Source organism: Sparus aurata, chromosome 9 (genome assembly GCF_900880675.1).
Source record: "Sparus aurata chromosome 9, fSpaAur1.1, whole genome shotgun sequence".
Lineage (NCBI taxonomy): Eukaryota > Metazoa > Chordata > Actinopteri > Spariformes > Sparidae > Sparus > Sparus aurata.
Window position 1 is genome coordinate 28,051,579 of NC_044195.1, and position 27,339 is coordinate 28,078,917.

General features: G+C 43.7%; 1 protein-coding gene across 3 annotated transcripts in view; it reads left to right on the forward strand.

The window, feature by feature from the left end:
* Positions 1-1,691: 1,691 nt before the first annotated feature.
* ramp1 (receptor activity modifying protein 1) overlaps positions 1,692-27,339 on the forward strand; it is a 64,523-nt gene continuing 38,875 nt past the window's right edge. For all 3 annotated transcript variants that reach the window (XR_003985414.1, XM_030429555.1, XM_030429556.1), the window contains exon 1: positions 1,692-2,276. Coding sequence is in view for 2 of the 3 variants with exons in the window: in XM_030429555.1 (XP_030285415.1) it covers positions 2,219-2,276 (58 nt within the window). In the remaining variant the exon portion in view is untranslated. The remainder of the gene's footprint in view (positions 2,277-27,339) is intronic.

A 27,339-nucleotide genomic window follows, 5' to 3' on the forward strand; every position in this document is an offset into this window, starting at 1 on the left:
TCTGTTTCAGTGGGAGAGGGTTCGACAGTTTTTCCATTAAGTTATATGATTTTGTGAGTTTTTTTTGTTGTCAGCAGCATCAACAGATGAGTCATCCTCAGGCCTTTTCATCCAAATGAATGCGCCTCATCACGCTGGGTTCAAAGCAAAGTGCAACAACGACGCTTTTTAAATAAAAGGACAAATACTCAAGATTATTAGAGTACGATGTATATATTTCAATGGGAAACAAATTAGGTCCTCTCTACTTCTTGGACGTGCTTAAATGATCCAAAGAAAGCGAGGCAAAGTCACCTTCCTCCACCCGAGTCAGTCATAACTGTAACTTCTTGTTGCGATCACAAAACTTTTCAAATATTTCCAGTATAAAGTCTCAGGTTTGATATAGCTTCAGTCAAGAGTTGGAACAAGCTGATGCACAATAAAACAGATTAAATCAGGAGAGGATGCAGTTTAATCTTCAGCTCCGAGGGCTCTACTGAGAGATTGTGTGATGGAGGGACGTCTGCCCCCGAACAGCAGCAAGATTAATCTCCCCATGAAGTCCAGACACTGGTGGTGGATCTGCTGAAACAGATGGAGTGATAAAGGTGATGAAACCTGCTGAAGCTGGTCATTTTGTAAAGCCTGGCAGGTGGAGGTGGAGGTGAAGCTGGGGGAGAGCAGCATGATGCCGAATCAACTTATGAGGGCAAATAAGAGAGAACGTGGATTTTAATTAACCGTGGACTCAAAACGAAACGCACCATCTTGCAGATGCAAATATCCATTTCTGGTTTGCCGCAGTTAAACGTAGTGAAGGGGAAATATTTGATTCTGTTTTTTCTTCCCCCCCCCTCTCTCATCATAGGTCGCTTTGAACTGGGGAAATATTTACTGTGTTGCTTTCAAAGGCTGAAAAAAATCAAATAAACAACATAAATAATTGAACAATTGGACAAAGTTATCAGGTCCTCAAAGTCTGATCAAGAGCAGAGAAATCATCCATCGTCCTCTTGTTCTCAGACGGACGAGGAGGGTTTCATGTTTTTATTTTGTTTGTTTGTGCCCGTCTGACTTTAAGAGTGAGGGGGTGTCTGGCAGTTGTGTCATAGTCTTGTTTTAGTCTTCTTTAAAGCTAAAACATGTTAAATGTTAGTAAAGGTAAATGTATGTGAGATCTTGCATCCTTCCTTTAAGTCTTAAAAGGATACCAAACATCAACCAAACCTGCGCTGTAACGCGTCAGTCGACCACCAGGTGGAGGTGTCGTGCAGCTCTGCAAACATACTGCAGCTGTCCGATCCACAACACAGGTGGACCGACTACTCCACCACTCTTCTCAAGTCACATCTGACCTGATGCATACCTAATTTTAATGTTATGCGGGTTAAGGAAATTGAGTGTCACCAGAAGTTGTTGGTGGATCTGTACAACAGTTTTCTTTATAACTGTTCACTTCAACTGTGTTTTTATCTTGACTGACTGAAGATTTGATTTGATTAGTTCTGCCCATATTTAATTACTTTTGTTTGTTTGTTTGTTTGTCAGTCCAGTTCATTCATGTGTGAGGTGTTTTGTCATAGGCTGCTTCAGCCGCTGGTTTGTGTCCGATTAACCAATGGAAAAGTACCCAAAGGAATCCCGTGCCTCCTCCCTCGCCCAAAACTCACCCTCCCCTCCCTCCCCTGCTCTGTAATTGCAGAGTTTTGGGTCCGTCCCGCGTCACCCAGATCCTCCCGTGTCCTCCCCGAGAGGAGCAGTGAACCCTGACAGTCCCTTCAGCTCGGCTCCGCGGGTCCCAGCCGGTGCGTCCCGTTGCGCACAGCGCAGTTTCCTCCAACACTGCGCGCTCCGGATTTCTCCCCCAAAAACCCGTCCGGGCGGCTGCTGGGAGAGACAGCGCCAACTTTACCAGTCAGTATGTTTCATGTGTGGCTGACAACGCGTCGGTGACAGGAAGACTCGGGGGAGTTCAGGTTGAGCAGGAGGCGAGGACGAGTCTTGGCTCCCGCCCACCACCACCACCACCTCCTTCTCCTCTCCACCCTCCTCAACCGGAGCAGTTTTGCGCAAGGTGTTGCGGGAGAGGCTTCAGTCGTGGCTGAGTGAACGGACCCCCGCAGCGCACTGGATTTGTTGTCATGTTACCTTTTCACTCTTTGAGCTCTTGTTAGCTGCTCGCTCCTTTCACTCCCCCGCCAAACTTCAGTCAGCGGATCGTTTTGAGGGCGACAGGATGGGATCGCAGACCGGAGCCGCTCTGCAGAAACAGACGCTCCTGTGGTTCATCATAGGTGAGTCTCAGTGTGTGTGTGTGTGTGTGTGTCAGGAGTCATGCATTTAGTCTTCATGTTTGGAAAATATAAAACAAATCATGAGACGTGACGACACAGAACCAGCTCGGGTTACTTATGACGTCGACTCTTCACGTTTTCGACCACTTTCCTTCACATCTAGAGCCAAAGAGGGGAATCCCCACAGTACCTATCGATTTTAAAATGTGAATATCAGTTTGAAACAAGTTCAATGCAACCAGTAAAATGAAATGCAATAATTCCACAGGAGCTCTGTTTTCAGGGGACAGTAATCATATTAAAGGAGCACGATGTAGTTTTGGAGACAAAATCCAAACTCAGAATTTTAATATTTATGATATATGAAAAAATGTGTTCCATCACTGAATAAACAAGCTGCTCTCAGAGGAAAATAAAGTCTCCAGAACAGAAAAGAACAGAAAAGTTGGCAGGGTCCGCCAGATATAAACAAAGTATAACAATATGAAACTGTGTCGTCCTTTAAGGTCAGTTTGTCAAAGTTTGTCGACGCATTATTGGAAATGAAAATTTAATCAGAAGAGAAAGATCTTTCACTTCTGATCAAAATTTCTTCCCCAATAATGCGATTTGGCATAATGCACCTTTAAGTTCAAGCCAACACGAGGCTTCTGTCAGAGTTCTGCCAGATCAAGTCGCTACCTTCAGAAGTCACAGCCTCTTATATTTATATATATTTATAATAACACACCAGCTGTGTTTGGTTGAGTAGGTTGATTTTTGCAGTGTCTCCAAGTGGCCCAGAAAGTTTAAAGAGGCACTTTGTAGTTTTAGGGAAGAAATTCAAACACAGAAGTTTAATATTTACGGTATTAATGCAGTAATGATACAAACTCTGTATTTATTTTCTTCCATAACTGAATAAACAAGCTGTTCTCTGAGGAAAATAATAAAGTCTCCGGAACACTGTTTGAAGCTGGAAAAGGTGGCAGGGTCCGCCACATGTAAACAAAGTGAAACTGTTTATTCAGTCATGAAAACGAAGAGTTTGTGTATTTCATTTATTAAGACCTGAAACAAGTCTTTTCTGTTTAAAAAGTGCCTTTTTTAATGGAAGCTTGTTTGTGCTCTTCTTTGTTTTTTCTTTTCTTGTACAAAACATTAAACTTCTTATTGATCAAAATTCACTCATTTGGCTTAAAGTTTTAATATGTATATTAGGGATTCCTCTCTTTGGCTCTAGATGTGAAGGAAAAAGGTCAAAAACCTCATTAGTTGATCCTTTTCATAACTATAATCTCCTCGTCGACAATAAAATACTTTGAGGTCATATTTTATCGTTATCTAGTCGGGGAGTTTTTTTTTATGATGTGATGTGAGATTTATTATAGCTTCCTGTCACACTATGTGGTGAAGTGCAAACAAGATGGTCTCTGTTTAAACTGGAGATGAGCAGCAGGACAGATGGGAGGCTGCAGTCGAGGGGGGAGACGTGTGTGTGTGTGTGTGTGTGTGTGTGTGTGTGTGTGTGTGTGTGTGTGTGTGTGTGTGTGTGTGTGTGTGTGTGTGAGGGAGTTCACATACTGAGACACTTCTTTAAACAGAAATCTATAAATCTATACGATGGTCTTTGGTCCTTAATCCGTACAGCCAAGACGGATTTGTTCAGCTGTGTTTTTTACCGAGTTAAAGGTGAAATAATGACACTCTCTTCTTACAAATAGGAACTTTTAATCAGTCGTTTGATTGGTTCCATGTGTATCTATGGACGCCCGGTTTGGAAGAGGATTATATCCATTTTTCCTCTTCATCTGAATGTGAAGATAAACCGTCTAATTTGCTTTTAACTGTATTTATAATTCCTAAAAAAAAAAAGCATCCATTAAATACCACCCACACTCTTCATCTCTAACCTGAGAAGTTAACTTTTTAATTATAATATTCTTTCTGTTTTTTAACAAGTAGGAGATCTGTCCAAAGTTACCAGTTCAGCTGCTTTTGTTGACTTATTTTAGCATGTTGAGGTCGCAGTAAGTTCAGACCGGAGGTAACGCTCTTGTCTTCACTCGGAGGATGGAATACATCTAGGTGGCTGTGCTGCACATACCTGCGATTTAACGAAGACGAGAGGTGCAGAGGTCAAACTCGCACTGAAAGTCTTTCTCTTTCTCTTCGGTGTGCAGAACGAGCGAGGAGGTGGAAACCATCAGGTTACACTTTCAATAAGGAGGATATAACCGTACAGCGCTGCTCATTATTTCTGTAAGGAAGAAAAAAAGCGCTCTGACATTCAGAGCACCTGATCCTGCCGCGGCGCGTTTAACTTAATCATTTGGACGGGTGGGTGTATAAGCTCCTCTCTCATTGGAGTGGCAGCATTTGTGCAATTATGTCGTTTTTATCAGGTCGTTATCAGGTCAGTGCAATCACGCTTCCCTAACACAGCAGATACTGAGGAATGAGGCATGTTTGCTCAGTTGAGAGGTTTATGAACAAGACAAATATACAGTAGGACAGTCGCTTCAGTCTGGGAAACGACTACAGTGAAAAGGAATGAATAAGCAAAGATGATCTATATTCATGTGTACATCCATCTGTTAGCAGCTGTCACCAACAGACCTGTTGTCGACCCAAGAGAAGAGCGACTTCGGGAATATATCTAGATTGGAGTTAAACCAGATACATTTCGGCGATGGCCCGCCGACCCAGTTATTAAGGCGCTGACCGTGAACCTTTGTTACACGTCGCTCGTCTTTCTCTCTCATCTACCGTCGTAGGCTAGCGATCAGTCGGGGATGTTTGGATATGGCTGCATGCTGAACACACGTGTGCTTTGAACAACAAAGTAATGCAGAGTGCTGCTTCTGTTTCAAGGAGACAATCATTGGTTGACAAAAACGGTAATTAGCATTAGCCGAATTAGCATTAATGAGGAACTGCGGTCCCACAATAGAGTGTTGCAGGCTCCACTTTCAATTACCCTTAATTAAACAACTCTTTCAACGTGAACATTTAACTCTTCCAGGTCACAATTCTCATTTGGATTATTGCTGTTTGGATTAATTATGTAACTTCTGCAGCGGCTACGTGTGAATGGCTTAAAAGCTCAGAGCATCGTACAAAAAGGGAGATTGAGTGTGTTGCTGATCCAGACTATTATACTGGAGTTACTGATTGAATCAGTTGCTTTTAGCGCTGGAGTTCCCCCCGCTGCTGACTGAGAGCACTGTTTGACAGCCCGGCCTCTGATCCGTAGTGCGTTACTTCCTCTCACTTCAAGACTGCCAAAAAAAACCCGCCCAGAAACAATCGTGATGTTTCATCATTCATTTCAAGTATTCACTTAAGGCTGAGTTAGTCTTTGTCCCATTGGTTATTTCAAAAAGGTTAGCAACAAAGTAGCAACGACTGTCAGCACAGTAAAGGAAAATGTTATACTGTTCTTTGTTAATCACCTTCCTGTTAAAGAGGCACTATGTAGTTCTGGAGGAGAATTTTTTTGATATTTACAATATTAATAAGGTAATTATACAAACTCAGAAATATGGGTTTTTTTTTCCATAAGTGAATAAACAAGCTGATCTCAGAGGGAAGTAAGATCCCAGAACTCTGTTTGAAGCTGGAAAGATGGCAGGGTCCGCCACATATAAACAATATTCAGTGATGAAAACAAAGAGAGTTTGATTATTTGGTTTGTTTAGGCATGAATAAAAACAAGATTGTAGAGGTGTGGCTGAATATTATTGGAGGATTTATAGGCTGTTGCGGTGTGGCTACTACATCCTCTATCATCAGTAAATGTTTTGTGAAGCATCGGTGGAAAAGTTTGCATATGCAGACCGTACAGAAGTTCATTCAAACTGTGATCGATCTGATATGGATGTGTTCTAAGTGCTGTATCGTAGGCAGCTGGACGTGTTCATAATGTTGTTCCAGGACCATCAATTCAACTTAACTTATCCGAAAAATTGACTGAAACAGGATCTTTGAAGTTGGAACGAGCTGTTGTGGCTGAGCGTGCTATATATAGGACTTCTAATCAGGAGACTGGATACACAGTTTTACAGTTTTTCTGTCAGGTTTAGGCAACAAATATACTTGGTTAGGTTTAGGAAAAGATGGTTTGGGTTAAAATAGACCTTTTCACAATGTCAAACGTGTTAGAAAGGAAGCTAAAGCTAAGCTGAGCTATGAGCTGTAAGCTATTACCAAAACGTGATCAGTCAGTTGCAATGGAGCACCATTAATTATGGCGTCCTGGACTCGTCTTTGATCTGCTCTGCATTGTGACCACTCAGCTTAGAAAACCTGACGTTCTTGAACTTACTACAGTAAGTATGAATATTCCCCCTGAACTGAACGAAGCGATTTGAATCAGCAAAGTTATAATTTCCACCTCGAGTCCGCTGGATCCATGCGTGCAGCGGAGGTAATCGGAGTGCTGGACGTGATTCACTTCATTAAGCATTGCTAACTACCACAGAACGTACGATGAGACCACTCAGCCGATGAAGACACATCTGTCTCTCTGCTCTCCAGAACGTGTAATCTGACCCTTATGAAAGACATCCAGCTCACTCGGGTTCATTCCTCGCCCTCCACCACCACCGCTGACCACTAAATGCTTTAACTCCAGCTGAACTGTAATGCGAGTCTCACCACTAACCCCAAAACTGACCGTTTAACATCATCCTGAAGAACGTTTTCGGTATCTGTTTACACTTCTGGTTGTTTTGTAACAGCTTGTTTCAGACTTCTCATTGTTTATGAAAAAAAAAAAAGAAAGAAAAATTAACACACAAAAAACACCAAACTGCTGTTTGCTCTCCAACAGAAAGTGTTCCGGCGAGCTTCCTCTGCTCTCTGGCCCTTGTTTCCTGTTACAAAGGCTCTGTGTAGGTGTGCTGTGTTTACCGAGAGACAAAGTTATGACTCATCGCAGCAGCACCATCGTTACTGTTCCACCACATCCCCATCGAAAAGTTTTGCTCTAAAAAAAAATCCTTCTGTTATTTTTACATCCCATGATCCCTGAATAATTATCCCTCATTCAGCCAGTTCATTCATCCTCGCAGTATCCATTTATTCCGTCAGTCTTACAGGCACTTTTTTTAAGATCGACGGCAGGCTTTAATCAACAGTGCTCAGAGCTGATATCAATCCCAATAAACGGTGCCGTTTAGGTCATCATTTGTGCCACGACAGGAGCCATTTTTACCTTTTCTTTCCTGGTAATTTATTTCTTGGCCAGCGAGTCCTGGACGGATAAAGGGAGAGGACTCTTTTGCTCTTTCACATAGATATGAAGGGATTGGCACAGAGAGGCACGTTAATCCTCTTTCCCCCTCCGACATGATCGTCTTTCATCTGTCGGCTCAGGACTCAAAATGAATTCATTTGAAATATTTCACACAGGCACACACAAGCTACTGACTAGACAGCAAGTGAAGTGACCAAAGGGAAATAACCTTGTGGAGCAGCTCAGGGGAAAAAACATCTGGGGGACTCTCTGACAGTTTGACTGAACGTCCTGGAAGCAATCAGTGCGGCTCATGTATGGTGCTCTGACTGAGGTTTGAGACCCGGAGTGGGTCATGAGACGACGTCTGGTGTCTCAAGAGTAAGCGGTCTGTTACTTTGGTTTAATAAGTCTTGGTCTTGGGCGAGCTTTTCAATCAATTCCTCTTCCATGATGAGAAAAGTTATTAAAAGAAGAGCTCGAGTTAATGAATTTTTGTTTCGGCGGCTTCGTTCAGGATCAGCCAGGCTTCCACCAGGAAATGCAGCTGATTTAGTTTCAGCTTCTTGCAAATCTGTCTCATTAAAATACTCCTGATGCACTCTGATCGTTACCTCCCGTCCATGCTGGCCATGAAGGGAAGCCCGTCACTAGTGTCAGACTTCAGCTGTGTGAGTTCAAACCAAAAATGTGTATCTGGCAACAAGCCAGCACGTATCTGAGACATACCTCCCTCCACAGCTACCCAACAAAACAAAGCTGGAAATGTTGAAAGGCTTTAACTTCTGATGGTACCGACTTGATTTGGCCAAACTCTGTCACAAGACTTGTAATACCTCATACTTAAAGGTTAATTCTGTAGTTTTGGAGTAAAAATTTTAGTCAGAACAGAAAAATCTGATTTTTTTTTGTCATGTCTAAACCAAATAAATAAGGAAAACTGTCTTTGTTTTCCCAACTGAATAAACTGATGAATACACAAACTCACCTTAAAGGACGGTTTCATACTGTTTAACTTTGTTTATATGTGGCGGACCCTGCCACCTTTCTAGCTTCAATCAGATTTCTGGGACCTTATCTTCCTCTGAGAACAGCTTGTTTATTCAGTTAAAAATCAGAATTTCTGAATTTGTATTATCACCTCATTAATATTGTAAATATTAAAATTCTTCTCCAAAACCTCAGAGCCGCTTTAAACTTTCTGGAAACACCACAGCTACTCGGCTCCTTCAGGCCAGTTGTGATTTCTGATACTGGGTCTGAATAAGTTTGACCTCCCCCAGCTTGAAAGTCAATAAAGCGAGCTAATAGTAGCTTATTTAAACACTGACACAGAACAATGTGAGTGCATGGGTGCCCGTAGAAAATGTGCTTGCCCGAAAACGAATCTACGGTAAATCTTAAAACGGCCTCTTTCGTCGTAATTATGCTTTTACATGAAGGTTCGGCCCATATTCAATCGCAAATAAAGCCTCGGTTGCTTTTTGGCGAGAGGTTCACTTTAAACACGATGGGCGGAACTTTCTGAAGTTTCTGCTTTTTTAATTTTAGGTCTTAAGTCTCCAACCTAAGGTTATATTAGTGAAACTGTTGATATTAGTGAAAAGTGACAGCACCAGACATGCATTTCAGATTAAAAAGATAAATAAACTTGAAATGACACAATAACAAAAAACCATTAGGTTTTTGTAGATAAAGATTGTCACTGTTGCTATAGCAACAACAAGAAGATGAAAGGGGAATGAATCAAAGACAAAATGGTCATTGGGCCTCATTCATGAACCGTTCTTACGAACAAATTTGTTCTTAAGTCTCACTTACGAAGATTTTACGAAGATTGTGGCATTCATGAATTTTTTCTAATCTAGGATTTTTTCTTGGGCAAGAACAAATCCTACGAACACTCAGGAGTACTCTTATGCACATTTCAGTGCCGAAATGTTGGCATGGTTGTGTTTTCTTCTCTTGTATAGTTCAATAAAATGCAATATTACAGTGACAATTCTGCCATATTTATTCATTTATTTATTTATATCATATTTTTGGTAATTTACAAAGAATTTAAATTCTAAAATAAATTAAATGTGCCAATGATTTAAGATAAATCAAGTAAATTGGAAACATGCCATCAATTAGTAACCCCCCCACCCTATTTATACGTGGCATTTCTCCATCCAAGGCCCACAAAACAATGGCATATATGTTGCTCATGCTGCTTTCATCAGTGTAAGAACACAGCTGCGAACAATTCTGAGGCTTACGAACGAGTTGGTGAATCTGACGTAGGGTTTTCTTAAGGAACCTCTTAAGAACAACTTAAGAAAGAATCTAAGAAGATTCTTAAGAAGATATTGGTGAATGAGGCCCATTGTTCTCCAGTGATCTTTTCGAGATCAGAGATTCAGTGGAAAATGTTATGGGAGGTATGAATTTGTATCTCTGTCATTTGTGCTCAGACCTCGGTTTATTTCAGACACATCTTACTGTCCCACTGGTTCAATGGAACGTGCCCAGAGTAGAGGAGAAAGTAAGAGTAGAGAAAGAATCCAGATGAGTGAAAACACAGAGGAGAAGACAGAGCTGCTCATCATGGAAAACGACACTGACAGGGATGAATTTGATCTGCTTTTTGATCTGCTGAGTCCAACTGGAAATCCAAGAGGAAGCGATGACATATACCGTCGATCAGTTCAGAGAAAAAAAAAAGTTGAGCATTTTGAAAGAGCGGTTGGAGAGAGAGATATGTGGCCTGAAAGCCATTCTACGTGATTCCAAATTCCTCTTCTTAAAGACAGAGAGAGAGAGGACGTGAAATCACGGATCCATGTGCCTCTGACTCTGGATGAGCTTGAAGTACAGACTTCTCTCAGCCAGACTCTCAAAGGCAAACCGCGAAAGATGCCTGAGGATGAGCATCTGAAGTTGAAGGAGGTAAGAGATCTGGAATCGCAGCTTGAGACCGAGCGCCTCAGCTCTGTCGTTTCTGAGGATGCTAAAACTACGTTAGCCAGCGGTCTGCAAACTTTATCTCTCGAGAGGGAGCCTAACACAGTTTCACGGTGTGTTAGACCATGGACCGGAATATCCCTTTAATGACACTCAACATTTTATTGGTTAGACTGTGTATTATTCCACCATCCAACGATTAGTGACCTTGTGTATAGAATACTTCTTACAGCTGGTAAAGTGAGGAGGGAAGATCACAGGGACCAGTTAATGTTTTTTATCGTACTTTATCGCAATGAAAAAATGTAGCCTGTCCTTCAGCTTACGTCTTTTGTGCTCCCAATGTTTCTTTACTCGGCATGAAAAGTCAAGAGCAGGAGACAAGGAACAGACTCCCTGATGATGAACTGCTGCATATCTTCATGAAGAGATAAGCGTTTGTTGCATCAGTGTGGAATGATCCGACTGTTTATTAAAAAAAAAAAAAAAAAAAGCTACTTTGCCGGTAGTTTTTTGGCTGACGTCCTGCAGCGGCAGCAGGCGTGGATGTCCGACAGCAGAGAGGAGGCTGAGAGAGAAGTGGACTGGACCCTCTCCACTGCTCACAGACACATTTTGTGAACTGTTATGTCGGCACCAGAGATAATCATGTTAATTTCTGTCAGGTTTCTGCCCCCAGTTAAGCTCTCGTCTGTGTAGATTACATGGATCTTATATTTAAAAAAAAAGCAGAGGCTCTTCTGGTGTGAAGGACTCGAGGGGACGTTTTTAAGAATCTCTATAAATCAGTAGAGAGACACAGAGAGAGAGAGAGAGAGAGAGGACAATGACAGGAAGAAGGCAGTCTAACAAGACAGAGAGAGATAAATGAGGTAGGTGGGGCTGGATGGTGAAAGTTTTAATAGCGCTGATATATATCTCCGTCTGTTTGCCGTGTTGTGTGTTTCCTGGTGTGTCAGTGTGTGTGTGTTTATGTGCATCCTGTGCGCCCCGACCCGCCCACCGGACTCTGTCTAATTAGATAGATGGAAAACGAGGGGATGAGACGAGGAAAAACAAAACTAACAAATGGAGCCGTGCCTCCTTTTGATGGAGCTGTTTTCCATATTTAATATTAGATAACTTCCTCCTGTTGACTTCCTCTCCCCCCCCCCCGCCGCGAGTCTCTTTTTGCATCTCTGTCGCCGCTTTCTCAGCGAGAGTTCCTCACAGGGGAGGTGAATATAGATATTCTCGACAAAATAACAACAGCGCAAAATTCAAATATCGTCCCGAGGTCGTGCTTCTTCACTTCGCCGAGGCTTTTGGGCTTTTTTTTTTTTTTTTTTTTCAAATCTGTGAGCTGCGGCAGAGGCAGCCTGCTGCACTCTGATCAATATGTGATCGCCGGTGAAAGAACTCCTTCCAAGTTCTTTTTCTTCAAAGATCCCATTTCGTACTGTGTTGAGCGGATTAGTGAGCCCAAAGACTCAGACTGTAATAGGCGAGCACAGAAACTGGTTTGTCTCCAGTTTTGTGGAAAGGGAAAATCTAAGTGGGTGCTGAGAGAGAGTGTGTGTGTGTGTGTGTGTGATATCAACCGTCTGTGAACAACTCTGCCTAATTAGGCGCAGATCTTGTGGTAAATCTCAACCGTCTCTCTTGTCACAGTCTCTAAATTAACAAACCACCCATTCTGTGTGTGTGTGTGTGTGTGTGTGTGTGTGTGTGTACGCTTGATGTATTTATCCATTTGATCCCCATTAGCCACTACCAACTTTCTCTTCTTTGGTTCCGCACACTGCACAATCAGTATTATAGCCCGCTCGCTGAACCTACTGTTGATTTCTTACCTCCATTGACTTGCTTTAAATGTTGGCTGCAAACTTTTCCCTCATGGTTTAATGACTCCTTCAGTATCCGAGCACCGCAGCCACAGACCGGTTCAGGTATTCAGTAATCTCTCAATTAATAAGCCAACGTGGAGACACAGCCCTTTCCTGATTACTCATTCAGCAGATGTGGCGCAACATTAGCATTCATGTTGTGTTGTGTTCACCTGATGAATGCAAATCCAAGCTCCTTGCAGCACTCCCGTAACTCCACAGAGAAGTATCCAGTTTTTTGTAGCAGCCCCAAAATGTTCACCAGCTGACCGCTAGCTTTTTTCTGCCTGCTTTTAGTTGCTGTGCAGGTTTTTGTCTGTTTTTCTTTTGTAAAAAATCTGTCTGGAAATATCTCTGAGAGTGGTGACACACAAAGTTATGAATTGTAAAAACCAAAACAGTTCGCTGAAAGAAGCTACAAACCTCTGTACCAGTTCATAACCAGTTTAAAGTTCCTTGTGGGGCGTTTGGCTTAAAACTATACATTAGTATTTTCATTATTATTGTCAACATAAAGAGCAAACTGATTTTTCACAGTTGTAATATTTCTTAGTAAATCTGACCACAAAGATCCAACATCCATATAATAATCTATACTTTACTGGTACCCAGTTGGTACACTCTGACGCGCCGTTTTAGCAATAATGTATTATTAATGCCAGCTTCTCCACCCTACATCTGCGCACATAGCAGCGTTCCTATTTTCCTTTTATAAGAATTGAACCACAAACTGTGAGCATAACTCCCGCCTCGCCCTCCGATCCCAAGACGTCAGCCCCCTCATTGAGACCCGGAGAGCAGATTTTACAGTCCATTTATCCAGGCCGCTGCTCTCATACATTACATTTAACCTTACGTAACAGCAACATAGCGAGCCTGTCGCCGTGGTTCACTCAACCAGTGCATCAGGCTGGAATTTTTCTTTTGAAGAATTTCTTTCTGTCTTTTTTTTTTTTTTTTTATCATTGCCATTGCTGCTTCAACGGAAAGTACAACGCCGACACGTCAAAGTGCGCCCACAAGATCCAGAGCTCGTGACACGCAGTCATGTACAGACAGCAAGAAGCCTGAAAGGGATTTCTCCAAACATTTATCCAAGCAGACTGGTCAAATAGTAACACATCGGTATTTATAGCAATGACCTGAGGGAGGAGTGGCTCCGGCATGGAGACTTGTGCGTAACGCTGGAAGTCGGGGAGCTGTCTCTTGCAGCCGCAGTTCTTGTACCGCCGACCGCGGAGCTGCTCAGCTGGAGCGGTTTGTGGCTTCTGGGCTACAGTACAGGCCAGCGGGAGGCTCAGTCACTTCTAACTCTGGACCGCATACGACTGTGGAATCAGCATTTTTGGCTCCACTACCTGCTGGGAACACAGAAGAGCGTAGAATTATTCAGAGGCAGATATTATTCCTACCGCCTCCCTTTTACATCCAAGAAGAACTTGGACTGGGGATGATTGTGCTGAATGTTGGCAGTGGATATAAACTGTGATGGTCCAACTGTGATTATTACAGTTTTATTATATCTAACATGGTATTCTGTAGGTTCCCGGTAAATAAAGGATACTAATGACACACTAACTTGAAGATGATGAGGGGTGAATTTAGACATTATCCATTTAATCATCAAACCTTTGTTTACACACAAAATACAGTCAGGTAGAGTGTAGAGTGGAGCTCAGACTCCATCCAAACACAGTCTAGTCCAAGAGACTGTTAACTGATCCCAACCTGAACTCTGTCATGAGTTTGACCTTTTACGCAGTTCAAATACTGTGTCATTGTCTGCTTTGACGATTAAATCAAAATGCCTCCATCCTGTTGATCACCCCACGCAGTTTTCAGTAGGTTTCGACTCTCCTGGTGAGAAGTTTTGCTTTGCGTCCTCGCCCCGTTACGCCACGTGACGCGTTTCGTAGAGGTGTCAAATCAAGCTTATGACACGTACAAATGTGAATGTATCAGTTTGTTATGCAGAATCGTTCATTTCCAACATTCTATCCTTTTGACGGCTGATTCACGCTTTCATCTCTCTTCTCTGACACTCTCTTACCAAAGTCGGGACTTGATTCCCTCGACACTACCCAGAGAGGACCGAACATTTAGCCCACTTTGTACTACAAAAGACTTATTATGTATCACGATCCAGCCTTAAAATACAGATGTTTGATCAAAATCACCAAACCAGTGGAAACCAGTGGCTGGATTTTGTTTTGTAAATATAAAAAAATCGACTTTCTTGAGAACTTTGGTAAAACTGGATTTACAGCGCGCTGCTTATGTATTGGGTTAAGTGTATTAATGTTGTTAAGATGAGAGGCAGCTCTGAAGTGTGGTTGGGGATTGCTCAGTCAACCTTCCAACGGCTTAATAGGTTTTTAAATAATAATCTATTTCAGGGTGAGGATTTCCGGTGGCATTCAGTCTCAGTAGGGATTATTTTAGGTCAGGGATTTGAGCTAGTGACCTTCAGTTCCTCTGTTCTGTGATACTGGCTCCAGGTTCGGCACCCTTGTGGATATTATTTGACTTCACACGGCTTGTTTATCCCCTGATGGCAAATTTATGTAGGATTTTCTGTATATGTTTCAGACGGTCTATTGCGGAGTGAGTAACACTTTGGGGTTCTGATGAACTGCCTTCAGTCAGCATTTTTAAATAAATCCTCTCTCCGCTGCCTGTGATGCGTAACTCACCAATTTACTGGAGGGGATTCAGCGCTAAATTGAGCGAGGCTGTGCGGGGAAAAAAAAAAAATCCCAAATTGGACTAAATGAAAGCATCTGGTTTTGTCCATTTGAATTGGAATTGCTGTTAATTTGCCAGGCGTGGATTTAAACACAACCATTTGTAGCGGCAGAAGAGGAAGAAGGAGCAGCAGGAAAGCGCCCAATAAATCCCCGTTTAGATCCTATCTGTCGTGCTTTGTGTCACGTATGGGTCCGCAAAGAGGAGTCGCATCCGGGTGGGTTTACTGTTAAATTCTCCTCTATGTCAGCTGTGGATCTGAGCGGCGGCTTCAGTAACACACTGGGTGTCATCTCCTCACTGTAGCCGTGGGTAGATCCGGACAAACGGCCCACCCGCTCCACACTGATCACCTCATTTTACGGCTCATATGTCTGTGACCGCCCTGCCTCTCGCATAGCTTTGACCTCAGGTAACCGAGGCGCAGCATCACCTTCACGGGGCTTTTTACAGCTCGGCCGACACGTCCTGTAAAATGTTCACCTCCTGTGGAAATTATGAGATGAATAAAAGCAGTCATCCTCTCCCTCCGCCGCTTCTCTGTGGAATTGATCTTGCAGGAACACAAGCTGTAACCGAGTTTAACATCACTTAACATCATCAGAAGGAAAAGTTCTTCCTCTCTGCCTTTCTTTCATCTCTCGCTTTATCCCCGTAGCTCTTCTTTTCGTCGCCACGGCTCTTTTCTCTGCACATTAACCCGTTTTATAGCTGGTCACGATTGGTGTTCGCACATGCAACTGTGTGTATGTGTGTGTTTGTTTACGCTTGTGTGGTATGCGTGTGTGTGTGCACTGGCAGAGCAGTAACCCAGTTTTCACTGTCACGCCTCAGCAACTAATGAGCAGCGTTGAGGCGATGGTAGTCGGCGAGGCGTTCGTGCATGTGCATGTGTAATACTGTAATACACGTGTGTGTGTGTGTGTGTGTCCGTGGCACACGCTGTGGTTTCCACTACCAAGGTGCTGAAGTGCTTGTCAGCTCCATGGCGGCTGGATAATTGCTAATGGCCCCTCCACCTTCACTGTGGACGGGGCGCCCGCACATATTTACACGGACGATCCGCACACCAAAAATATGCGGCCATACTCGACAGCCGCGCTCAGACAATGGGAGACGGTCTCACGTAGCTTACATACGCAACACACAAAGGAAATTGGAGCACACGGCCTCACACATCACCCTGTACGTGTGAACGCAGTCATGTGAAGCACTGAGCGAGTCAGACGCGCTCTCCATGTCGTAAAAGTGCCCTTGAGCAAGACACTGAGTGCTCGGTTGATGCCAAGGGAAGATGTGGTTGTGCCTCTACACACACAAACAGCTGTGTTCATTTCAGTAACCTCAGTGGAAGGAATCAAATGTGAAAAACAATGGAGAAAAAAAGGAGGGGGGGACAGTAAAATACTAATCCTGTGGTTCTGATGTGGATCCAGCGGGTTATGTGACGTAGTGTAATTATTTAAATGTAGGTGTCAGCAGCAAATACAGCAAATTTATCTCAGATGTTGAACAGTCAGTTTCATGAGAACAACTTCAATGGCTGCCATTTATCAGCGTAGTTTGCCACGTATTGTTTTTTTTATTTTATTTTATTTAGCAAATTCTTGTAAACCTGCAGGCAGTGAATCATATCAGGAGGAGGACTGACACTCAATGATGTCTTTCTAAAATCAACTTAGTATTTTGATGTCGGGTTTGTCATTTTATTGACAGTTTAGGATTGTTTCCACTGAGATATTTCAGTCTAGAAGTAGTATTGTTGAATTTATCGGCAGGTTTTGATGATGATATAATAATGATAATGATACCCATCCATAGAATTTAAACCATTGTGTTAAACCTTCTAGGGCGCAATGGTATGGAAAATAATCATCAGCGTTCTGCCGCCCTGTTTTTGATGAATTGGAACAAAATGGCCGCTGTCTGAAGTCTCATAAAACACGGCAAATGTTGACGTAATGATGCACTTCCCTCACAGTCGGCAGTGAACTGACTGCCTGAAACTATATTGCCATCCAAATGTCAAGCAGTGGACGCTTCTGCTCAAGTGCATTATTGCGCCATTTAACCTTATACATTATTAAACGTGTTGGATCCCAGTTGGACTCGAGCTCACGCTGTTGGCAGTTTTGCCGCCTTGCTCGTCGCATTAACCCAGAAACATTCAGAGCCGCGTGAAACGTGTGTGTGTGTTGTTCCAACAAAAGTCCAAACTGATCATGAACTGTCATCTTAGACTGCTGCGCTGTCTGAAGACGTCCACTGCCACAATCGGGCGCCGACATGCTGACGCACCTTTAAACCTGTTTGTTACGTGGGGTGAGTGCATGTGCATAAATATATTCATAAGCGCACAGTCGAATGGCTGAGTGCGAACACACACATTGCGTGATAAATCTCCATGTGTAGCCCTCCTGTGCACATGTAAAGGAAAACACATATGCAAACACTTCACAGCCAAAGACCTCTGCTTATGTTGCAGGTGACAGCAGCTGCATGTTTTAATGCATGGTGTTAATCTGGATACATTTCCTGGATGGGTTTTTCTAGATTGTCTTTAGTTTTATGCGGAGGGGATCGTCTGTCACTTTGTGATGAGAAGCTTGATAAGCAAGAAGAGGCAGAGCAAGGTGACCTTTAACTTGGTGGGTGAATGTTTGACATACAGATGTAGCCGAACTCCATAGATTGCATTTGGCCTACAGCTGATCGGAGTGGGCAGGAGAGACGGAGTCCAGATGTGATCTGACATATCAAATCACTCCGGATTGCAATTAGTTGACGCCGTATCCGGATCAAGAATGCTTCGTTTAATGTTGTTGGTATTCAAGTGTCATTCGCATAAATCCGCCCAGCCCACGTCGGCTTACAAGACATTACCTTAACAGGCAGGAGCTAGCAAAAAGATGTAAACATGTGCTGTAATCTACAATCATCTGTCACTTCAAACAGACTGGGACGCCTAGCAGACGTTTTCGGGGAAAGTTTAACTAAAGGTCATAATGAAAAGGAGAATAATCTTTCCCTGGACAGTGTTTCCCTGACGAACTGCTGTGAGTCGATAGCAGAACAAAGATATCCTCCTAATTGTTATAACTCAGACTGCTGAAGCCTCACAGTAAACTCTGGAATACATCGTTGCGCAGACCGAATTTTCTCCCTCACCTCTTGCAGTGAAAACACATGAAGAAATGATCTTTTAATGGTCGCGACAAACAAGAGAAATGATTAAAAACAGCCCCTGCGGGCTAACGCGGTGTGAGCACCGTCGCCTCCCTGTTGTAGAGATCTTGATGTCGGCGAGCGTGTGCAAATTGATTTGAAAGTGAGTGACAGAAAAATGCAACAGGTGGTGAGATGGTGGCAACACCGCACCACCAGCTTCTTTCATCAAGCTGTGACACCTCTTAATTCGTTCTGAATAGAAAGACAGACTCGTTATAAATCCTGCTGTTTTGATGCACTGATGCTGCGGAAGCTCGTAGATTGCATGTTTTCGTGCTTTGTGCATGTTTCCCTCTTTTCCTTTTTGCCCTGAGAGCTGATCACAGTATTAAAAACACCTTTTCACTACTCGTCCGACTTCAACAAAGCCACCGTAAAGCATAAGTAATGGTTTGGCTGTGCTGATTGCGACGCAAGTGAGAGTCTTTTGTAGTCGTATTGCTGACGTTTGAAAAGTGTTTCGCGTTCGCCAGTATCGCTTAAGCAATTACAGGCATGGAAAAGCTACGCGTCCTCTCGGATGGAGTAATGTTTCCAGCTAATAGGAAGGAACCTTGCCAGAGTAACTGAATAGCGTCGTCCGTCTTCATCTCTTGATCTCTTTCGTTATAGCTCGCCCGTCAGCGCCAGTTAACTGGAAGCTTTGAAAATTTAATCAACCGTTTCACAAGCATGTAACCGGACGCCCCGCTCACCCTGTATGAACAGATTGCAGGTGTAATCTGAACGTCTGATGAAAATTTTACACTCGACCTTTTGAAAGGTGGGCGGGAGCGGCGGGTCGAGGAGGAGGAAAGATTGTGGTGAGGATGTTCGGAGCGCTCGGCGGAGAGACGGCAGGCGGACTAAGAATAGGAAAGAAGTGGGTGACATCGGTCGCAGGGTTTCAGATGTAGTCGCACTGAGAGAGCGACGGCATGAGGGAGCGGGAGAGAGTTATTGCAGGTTATACTTGACAGCTCCTTACTTCAGCGATTATGCATTATGCAGATGAGTCCCGGCTGAGCATGCAGCCGCCGTAGCATCATGTTGATTTACAGCTCACCTCTCTGTGTTCTTTCTTCATGCTCCCCGCTCGCAGCAGTGTTCAATGAAATTACTTTTTTTAATAAGATAAAGGGAAGATTTGCCATGTTTATGTGGATGTCCAATCAGTGTTGATGGTAAATGTAGTCAAATGAAGCAATACATTCCGTTGGGGATACCTAGTGGCCATGAAAGTCGAGTCCTCCTGCTGCAACGTCTCTTATTCTTCTGATACTAGTGAGTTTATGAAACTTTAGAGTTCTTTCTGTTGGATTTACAGTTTGATGCTGTAAAAAACACTGTGCTTCTGGTCTATTTAGGTTAAGGCGCACAACTCCTGTTCATTTTTAAGAAAAGATCATGTTTGGCCTCATCTGGCTCTGTAGATTCTGCACAAACACAGCTGGCAATTACCTCGATGTTTGGTTGAAGTTTTCAGCTGGAAAATGTCCCGACATCTTGTTAAAAGTATCTGGTTGTGTTGTCAAACACATGCCTGGAAATTGTCCTGACATCTTGTTAAAAGTATCTAGTTGTGTTGTCAAACACATGCCTGGAAAATGTCCCGACATCTTGTTAAAAGTATCTAGTTGTGTTGTCAAACACATGCCTGGAAATTGTCCTGACATCTTGTTAAAAATATTCAATCATTAACTAGGAAATATCCCCTGTCTTGTTAAAAAAAAATTTAGTTGTGCTTCCACAAACATGCCTGGAAGTGTCGTGATGTCCTGTCAAAGTAAACATCTGGTTAGGCTGGAAAACATTTTGTAAAAATAAATTTAAAAAATACACAGTTTTCAGCGACAAATTGTCCCAATGCCTCATTCAAAATATCATTTTTTTAGTTGGCAAAAACATGGCTGGACATTGTCCTGAAGTCTGGCCAAAAATACACACTTTTTTGGTTCAAACAATTTGCCTGACTTCTTGTTAAAAACACCTGGTTTCGACACAAATATTGAATTTTCAACTGGAAAATGTCCTGCTGTCTTCTTAGAAACATCCAGCTGTGTTCTCACACACACGTCTTGAAATCATCCTGACTTGTCCTGAAAAATACCTTTTATTTTTTCGGCAACAAATTGTCCTGATGTCTCGTGAAACACAAAAATTGTCACATCCCAAAATATGAGCAGAGTGGATGTTAGCGACGAGAACGTTTTACATCCCTGGGACATTCAGAACGGTTTTGCAGCAGGAGGACTCTGCATCGTTGGTCAATATAGCACACACTGAAAGATTTAATGCTTTAAAGACTACATTTACCATCAACTGATTGGACAAGTTCCCTTTGATACTCGCACTGTATCTCCCTCCTCTCTCTGCTTCCTCTGAGCTCATAGTATCATGCTGCTTTTGCGAGTCGGCCAGTGTTATTACCGAGCCTTAATGAAACCTTGTTAATGCCTTGTAGACACTCAACTCTTTGTCTCCGTCCCTCTCATCCTTCTGTTCTGTTTTTTGGCTAAAAGTCTGGCGACACAAAATGTCCAGTGAAAGAGACAGAGGTCTCAGCTGTTAGCGGCGACGACTGTGCCCTTTGCTGGCTTAGAAGTGCTGCTGGCACTGCAGCAGAGCTGGCTTAGTGTCTGTTCTCTGATGGGATTACAACAAAAAGAGAGAGCGAAGGGAAGACCATGGCAGTGTTGTTTTTTTGTTTTTTTTTTCATTTTGCATATTGTGTTTTGACTGAAAGATTTGTAGACTGAAGATTTGACATAATATAACTGAAATTATGACTCGTAATGATCAAATTTGAGCATACTAATCAGTGCGGACTGTTTGAAGGTAAATTAAAGGAGGAGGTTAACTTAATGCGGATTGAAGCAGAGGGAAACGGAGACCGATATCGAGGCCCCTCGGCAGGAATGTGACCCCGCGGATCCTCTTTACTCTCCTCGGGGTCTCCGGTCGCTGAAGCAGACACTCGGACAAAACAACAAAAGGCGGAGGATTTATGCCTCCATTCTGCGGAGAGTTCACTTGAGAGGTTTCTGTTACTCTCCCGCTTCAACATAATCTACAGCTGGACGTTTTACTGCCGCTGCAGGCACCTAAAGCTCACAGCGGGGAGGTCACACGGCGATAAATCAACAGGGTTTTCTTGTCGAAGCTGAAACGCAGTGTAGTATTTGGGAAAATAAGTGAGGAGGAAAGAAATTTGCATAGGAGCATAATGCAGATTCGACCAAAACAAGTCATATTTCACCCTGTTGACAGAAAACAGTCTTTCAGTGACACGATGTGGCAAATTAATTCAAAAATATTAGTAATGGGAAAAGCTAGATAAGATAATGAAAGCAGCCGCAGCAGCTCTGTGATTTCACTCACAGTGTTGGACACTTCATGAGTCCTCCTCTGCAGCTCTGGAGTGGATGAGTGGTTTGGTTTTGGCTCCGGCTGCAGGCGGTGCTGCGACATGAGGCGAGACGACCACCAACCCGAACTCTCACTCGGCCACAGAAATGTCTAATCAGCCCCGTGAACGGACCGTGGCAGCTTTCCATCAGCCAGTTTAGCGCTCTCATCCCCAAAACCGCTGCTGCTTCAGAGCGCAGCCGACAAGCACACAGGATGCAAACAGACGGGGACGCGAACATGTTTACGATGTTTTCGGTCTTTTTTCTCGGCCGTGGTAGTTTTTCATCACAGGAAACGTGGATGAAGTGCGTCAGCAGGTGTAGACATGTATCCTGTGTGTCGTCCAGGTCGTTAACCAGATGTCGTCAAGCGCCCTCGCTGCATGTTCTGTTTTATGTCATCGTGCTATTAAGTCCAAAAGTCCAAAAGGATCATGAATACTAGAACAAAATGTAAACTGTTGACATCTGCAGTGGTCGTGCTGAGGATCTGTCACCTGTCACATTCATACACTGATGGTGGAGGCTGCCATGCACGGAGCCAGCTGCTCATCAGGAGAAATTTGGGGTTCAGTGTCTTGCTCAAGGACACGTCGACATGCAGGTGGGGGAGCCGGGGATTCAAACCAGCGACCCTCCGACTACAGGACGACCCGCTCTACCTCCTGAGCTACAGCCGCCCCAGCTGGGGCAAAAGTCTGCAAGTGCAATGTTAGGGGTGTCGCTTTTATTCAGAAATTTGAATGTAGGGAAAATGAAATACTTCACTTTATTGATCAAGAAAAAAAAAAAATTACACAAAATGATCTCACACTGCATCTCTGGTGAGGTGACGGCACAAATGCCACTCAGTGTTGGGAAATCATCGTATTTCTGCTTAAAAAACTAGTTTTTGTCGCCATAAACACGTTCGGAAGTTGTCCTGATTTCTCCTTAAAAACATCTGATGGTTTCACACTTACAAATGTTACACCAGCACCGTCCCCCTCCACCTCCTGACATGACAGTCAGGTCACAAACATGTAATGTGAATGTGATATGAGACATATTGCACGATTGTTTCTGGTAACTGATTTTGCTCAGAAGTCAATTAACCCTAAAATAGCCTCATCAGTTTCCTGTTTGCGTAGACACAGATTCCCGTGACATCACCACGACACGGAGACAGAGAGCAGGTACGTGCGTGTTGACGGCCGACCGGGCAGCTCATTCCTTCTTTCCCAGCCTCTAAATCCTCCTGACGGGGTTACGGCCTCTCTCTTCACCTCGGTGGCCTCATCAGCCCCCCTGCTCACCTCTAATCAAACCTGCTCTGACGCACGCTACCTGTGGATTGTGTGTGTTTCCCTTATCGCAGCCAATCACAGTAAATACAGATGTGCCTGTGTCTTCTCGCCCTTTCGCCTCTTTCCGGTCGTCGGACGTGAGTTACAAAATCCCCATCTCCTCGTGTTTCTCTCAAGGAAGATGGAGAACGCGACAGATTTAAACTCCTGTTGCTGTTTCAGTGCACACAGACAGATTTGAGCGCAAATCCCTGAGTTCATGTGCACTGAGTCTTTCCTCCAGCTGTTTCCTCAGATTGAGAGCACTCTACGGACGCCTTGCCGCTCACTCAAATCCAGGACATCGATGTGGATCCACGACTCAGTCCTCACTCTCTCTCTCAAGCCTTGTTTGGTATCATTGCTGCTTACCTCCATGGCCCATTTCCAAACCCCCCCCTGTGGCAGACCGAGCTGAGTCCGTTCTGTCTTTTCATGCCTTTTCATGATTTGATTCACTTTGACTTATTTTCATATTTTGTTTGGATGCAGCGTTTCTTTCACCGGTTTGAAGTAGGGCTGCAGTTAATGGTAACTTGAGCAGCTCTGTGTGGACAGAATGAATCGCTCTGTAACGACGGAGGTGTTTATTCTAAGGGTCAGCCGATAAAGCTTTTTCGGGGGCCAATCATTAGAAATCAAGGAGATTTCTTCCGCAATGCAGGATTATGGGAAGTGTAGTGCATGATTGATATAAGATATAATGTTGTGCACAATGCTATTTCAATCCAACTACAATTGGAGAGGTGAGATAATTCCATCGTGACCAAGTTATACTTCCTGAGGATAATCCCTCATTAGGTGTTTCAGTGCTGAATCATGGTGACTGTGAAGGCCGTTCAGTGAGCCGTGTCCTGTTTGAAAGTATTTATTGTTTGTCTCCACATGTGTATTCAGAGTATGTAGTTTGTGTTTTGGGAGGAAATCTGATTGACGACACATTCCCTGATGATCAAATGGTCTCTCAGTAGCTCTCGTCGACATAATGAGCAGCTTAACGATGCTTCTCTCAGCTGGAGGCTGATGTGTTTCTGTGTTTTGTTCACGCTTCGCTAAACGTTTTAGTTTCAAATTACATCTTAATATCTTCTTTTTTAAAAAAAAAGTAATATTGCATTGTTTATAATTTGTTCCACAAAATTTCCCTCCTTGTCCTTCTTTTTTAGTTCATTTTTTAAATGTAATTTTATCGCTCAGTGATTGTATATGAAATGGCGTCAGAGGGACTGTTTATCAGCTCCATCAGACTTCATAAACCGCTATCTTGAAGGAGTAACAGCGCTCTTCGCCTGCCGAACGTCAGTACAGAGATTACAAAATGACAACTGTTGCAAGCAAAGACGAAGAAAGAAATCCACGTCTTTATATTCCTCGCAAGAATTGAGTGTGTCGTATCGCTGGCATGTATTAACTCGCACCTCTGTGCCCTCTGCTCTGTAGATAACGCGCTGCTGAGGTGTTGCGGCTCATCCTACTGTTGTGCGTTAATTGTATGCTATTACCAGATAGACCCGGGTCAGGACAGACCTCTATCTGTGCTGAAAGCCCCGCTCGCTGTAATGATCATCCGGTGATGGATGAGTCTCAGCTTGACAGAGATAGATGTGGTGGACACACACACACACACACACACACACACACACACACACACACACACTAATGCACCACCTCTTCAGTAATTGCCACACAGTAGTACAGTGTCTTTATGTGCGGGGGTTGAGGGGGGGTGTGTGTTTGAGGAGGTGTGGGTTCGCAAAGGTGTGTCTATCTCAGTGAGCTGCGTGTCAGAGTGGAGACGCACGACGACTTCAGTCATTATTCTGTTTATTAGCAAGTGTGAGGAAAATGGTGGCGTTTCCGTGTGCGCTTCACGAGGTTCAGATCAAAAGGGAGCCGGACAATGAGACCCGTGCAAGCGCGTCTGTAAACACACAGAGAGTGTTTTCAGGATAATGGAGGAACTAATGAGGGGTCGGCTGTAGCTCAGGAAGCAAAGTTTGCGTTTTTATCGCACTTCCCAAGAGAGGACATCATAAAGAGCTTCACAATAAAAAAAAACATAAAAACAAGGGCAAGAGAAATAAAACACAAGCGCATTATGGCGGTCGAATATTAAGGGAGAGTGGGAACGAGTGGGATTTTTAGCCCACAGTGTGCACAGATCCTCACTCCGCAGCAGCAGGAAGGAGGGAAGTGTTTCATGGGTTATTTTTTGACAGATTCATTTCCAGCTGTGACAGCCCGGAGTTCAGTCTCAGCTCAAAGGGATTAGAATTATTTTAGGAGCGCAGTGGGACACGAGAGCGGAGTGGACCGGTCCTTTTGTGAATAACATGAATAAGTTGCTAGAGACTTGAGGGCAGATTGTGGACTTCTTCAGCACATCAGGTCGTTATCGGGGAAAGAAGCTAAATGTTAATGCGTCCAAGAAGTGTTCAGGACGGAGTGAAATCCGGTTCCATCCGGAATGCGCTGCTTCTGATTCTAACTTGCACCGGTCAGCAGGAGGTATCCTCCACAGGCAGGGTTTGCAAGAAGTACCTGATAGTAATTGAGTAAAAGTAAAGATATCATCTCACAGGTAACAGACAAACTGATCTGTCTTTTTCAGGAAACATGCGGTCAGAGTAGCCATTATCCATTATTGGTCCAATCACAAATTCGATGGTACATTCTTGTGTTTTCGGGAACAGAATTCCTTTATTTGTGCCGCATTTCTGTGTTTCTTGTATTTTCCTGTTCGGCCCCTCGCTCACACGTCGGCACTCAGTCATTTAAACTTTGAGGAGCTCTGGTTCTCGGGGACGTCCCGCTCTGTAGAGACACATGAAACCAATTACACTGCAGCACTCTCTCTCTCTCTCTCTCTCTCTGTCTTTATTAAATACCGAATCAATTATAAACGCAATTAAATTGGTTTTACGTCAGATAGCGAACGATCCCTGGAGCCTAATCCCTGTGATAAAAATCTCATTTGCTTCCAGTTGATATTGATAAGAGCCAAACCATGAAATCATTTGTTGTTGCGCCTGGTTTGCCAGGTCGGCCCGAGCGTTTAATGTGGCTTGATACGTCTAGTATGGCCTGTTAGTTCCAGTGAGGATGGATATGAATTAGAATAAATAGAAATAATCTTCAGCACTTTTCACACTCTCGCACAGCTCTCAGCCTCCGGAGTGAAACCTCTGTGTTATTGTTCCTCTCAGCGCACCATCACAGTCACGTACAGCGCTGTATGTAGAGCTCCAGGGAGAGATGATCTAATCACATCAAGAACGATGGCTGTCAACACATTTTATGTGGGTTATTTCCGGCATAAACGGGTCCATTTGTTTCTTCAGCTTGTCAGCCTGTGTGTGCGCTTGGATCGTACAGTATTATGTCAACATGTCACAGGTAGCTAGCTTTTTTCGCAAAGACTGGGGAAAAAATGGGGAAACGGCTCAACTTGCTTTGTCCAAAGGCAACGAAATCCACCTCTTAAGGTCATTAATCAAGATGCTTTAAATGTATAAAAACTGGTTTTCCACGCAGCGGAGAAGAGCGATGGGATCACGTCACGCTCTGACTTCATGTTTGTTCCTCAGTCCGGTTTCTCACTCGTAATTTACACCGTGACATGGGAGCAGTGGGCGCGCTGAAGGAGGGCTTACATCACCGGGTAGCAGATTACAAGATCCGGTCGGTTTGCCGCCGGCTGTTTTCTGCCTGGTTTAGACAAAGACAGACACAGATGAGACTAAAAGTATGATCCTCTTTTCGACTGTCTATTGTGAGCACTACAGTTCTGGAGGAAACAAATTGGGTATTTTTTTGAAAAAATACCATATTCTGGTAAACAGCTGCACTGTTTCTTTGAATTACCGGTAACAGGCAGCAGCAGCAGTAGATTCGGGAGTTTAACACACTTCAGTTCACTTCACACCTAGTTTGTCTTTCTTTCTTCTGCTCGGTGTTGTTAGCTCGCCTTTTTTTTTGCCGTCTCACTTTAAGCACATCATTATGTGAGCAGCTGAAGGCGACAGAGATTTTTCTGTGCGTTTTCACCTCTTCTTTCTCAAAAACACAGCTGCTACACTGGAAGATACTGAGCACTTTGAGTTCTGTTTCTTCAGCTCAAGCCCAGTGCTCTCACGTTTGCGACCGCTGACTCTGCGGCGCTGAACAGAATCTGAAAAACATGCTGTGCAAAAGAGACGTCAGCCCACACTGGAAGACTCGGGCTTGTCAGAGGAGCACGGGTGAATGAAGAGGGCATTTGCTGCATGCATCAACGACAAGGCTGCATCAACACACCCTCATACCGACACAACCGAACAGGCTGACTGTCAGAAAATATGGTGGCTT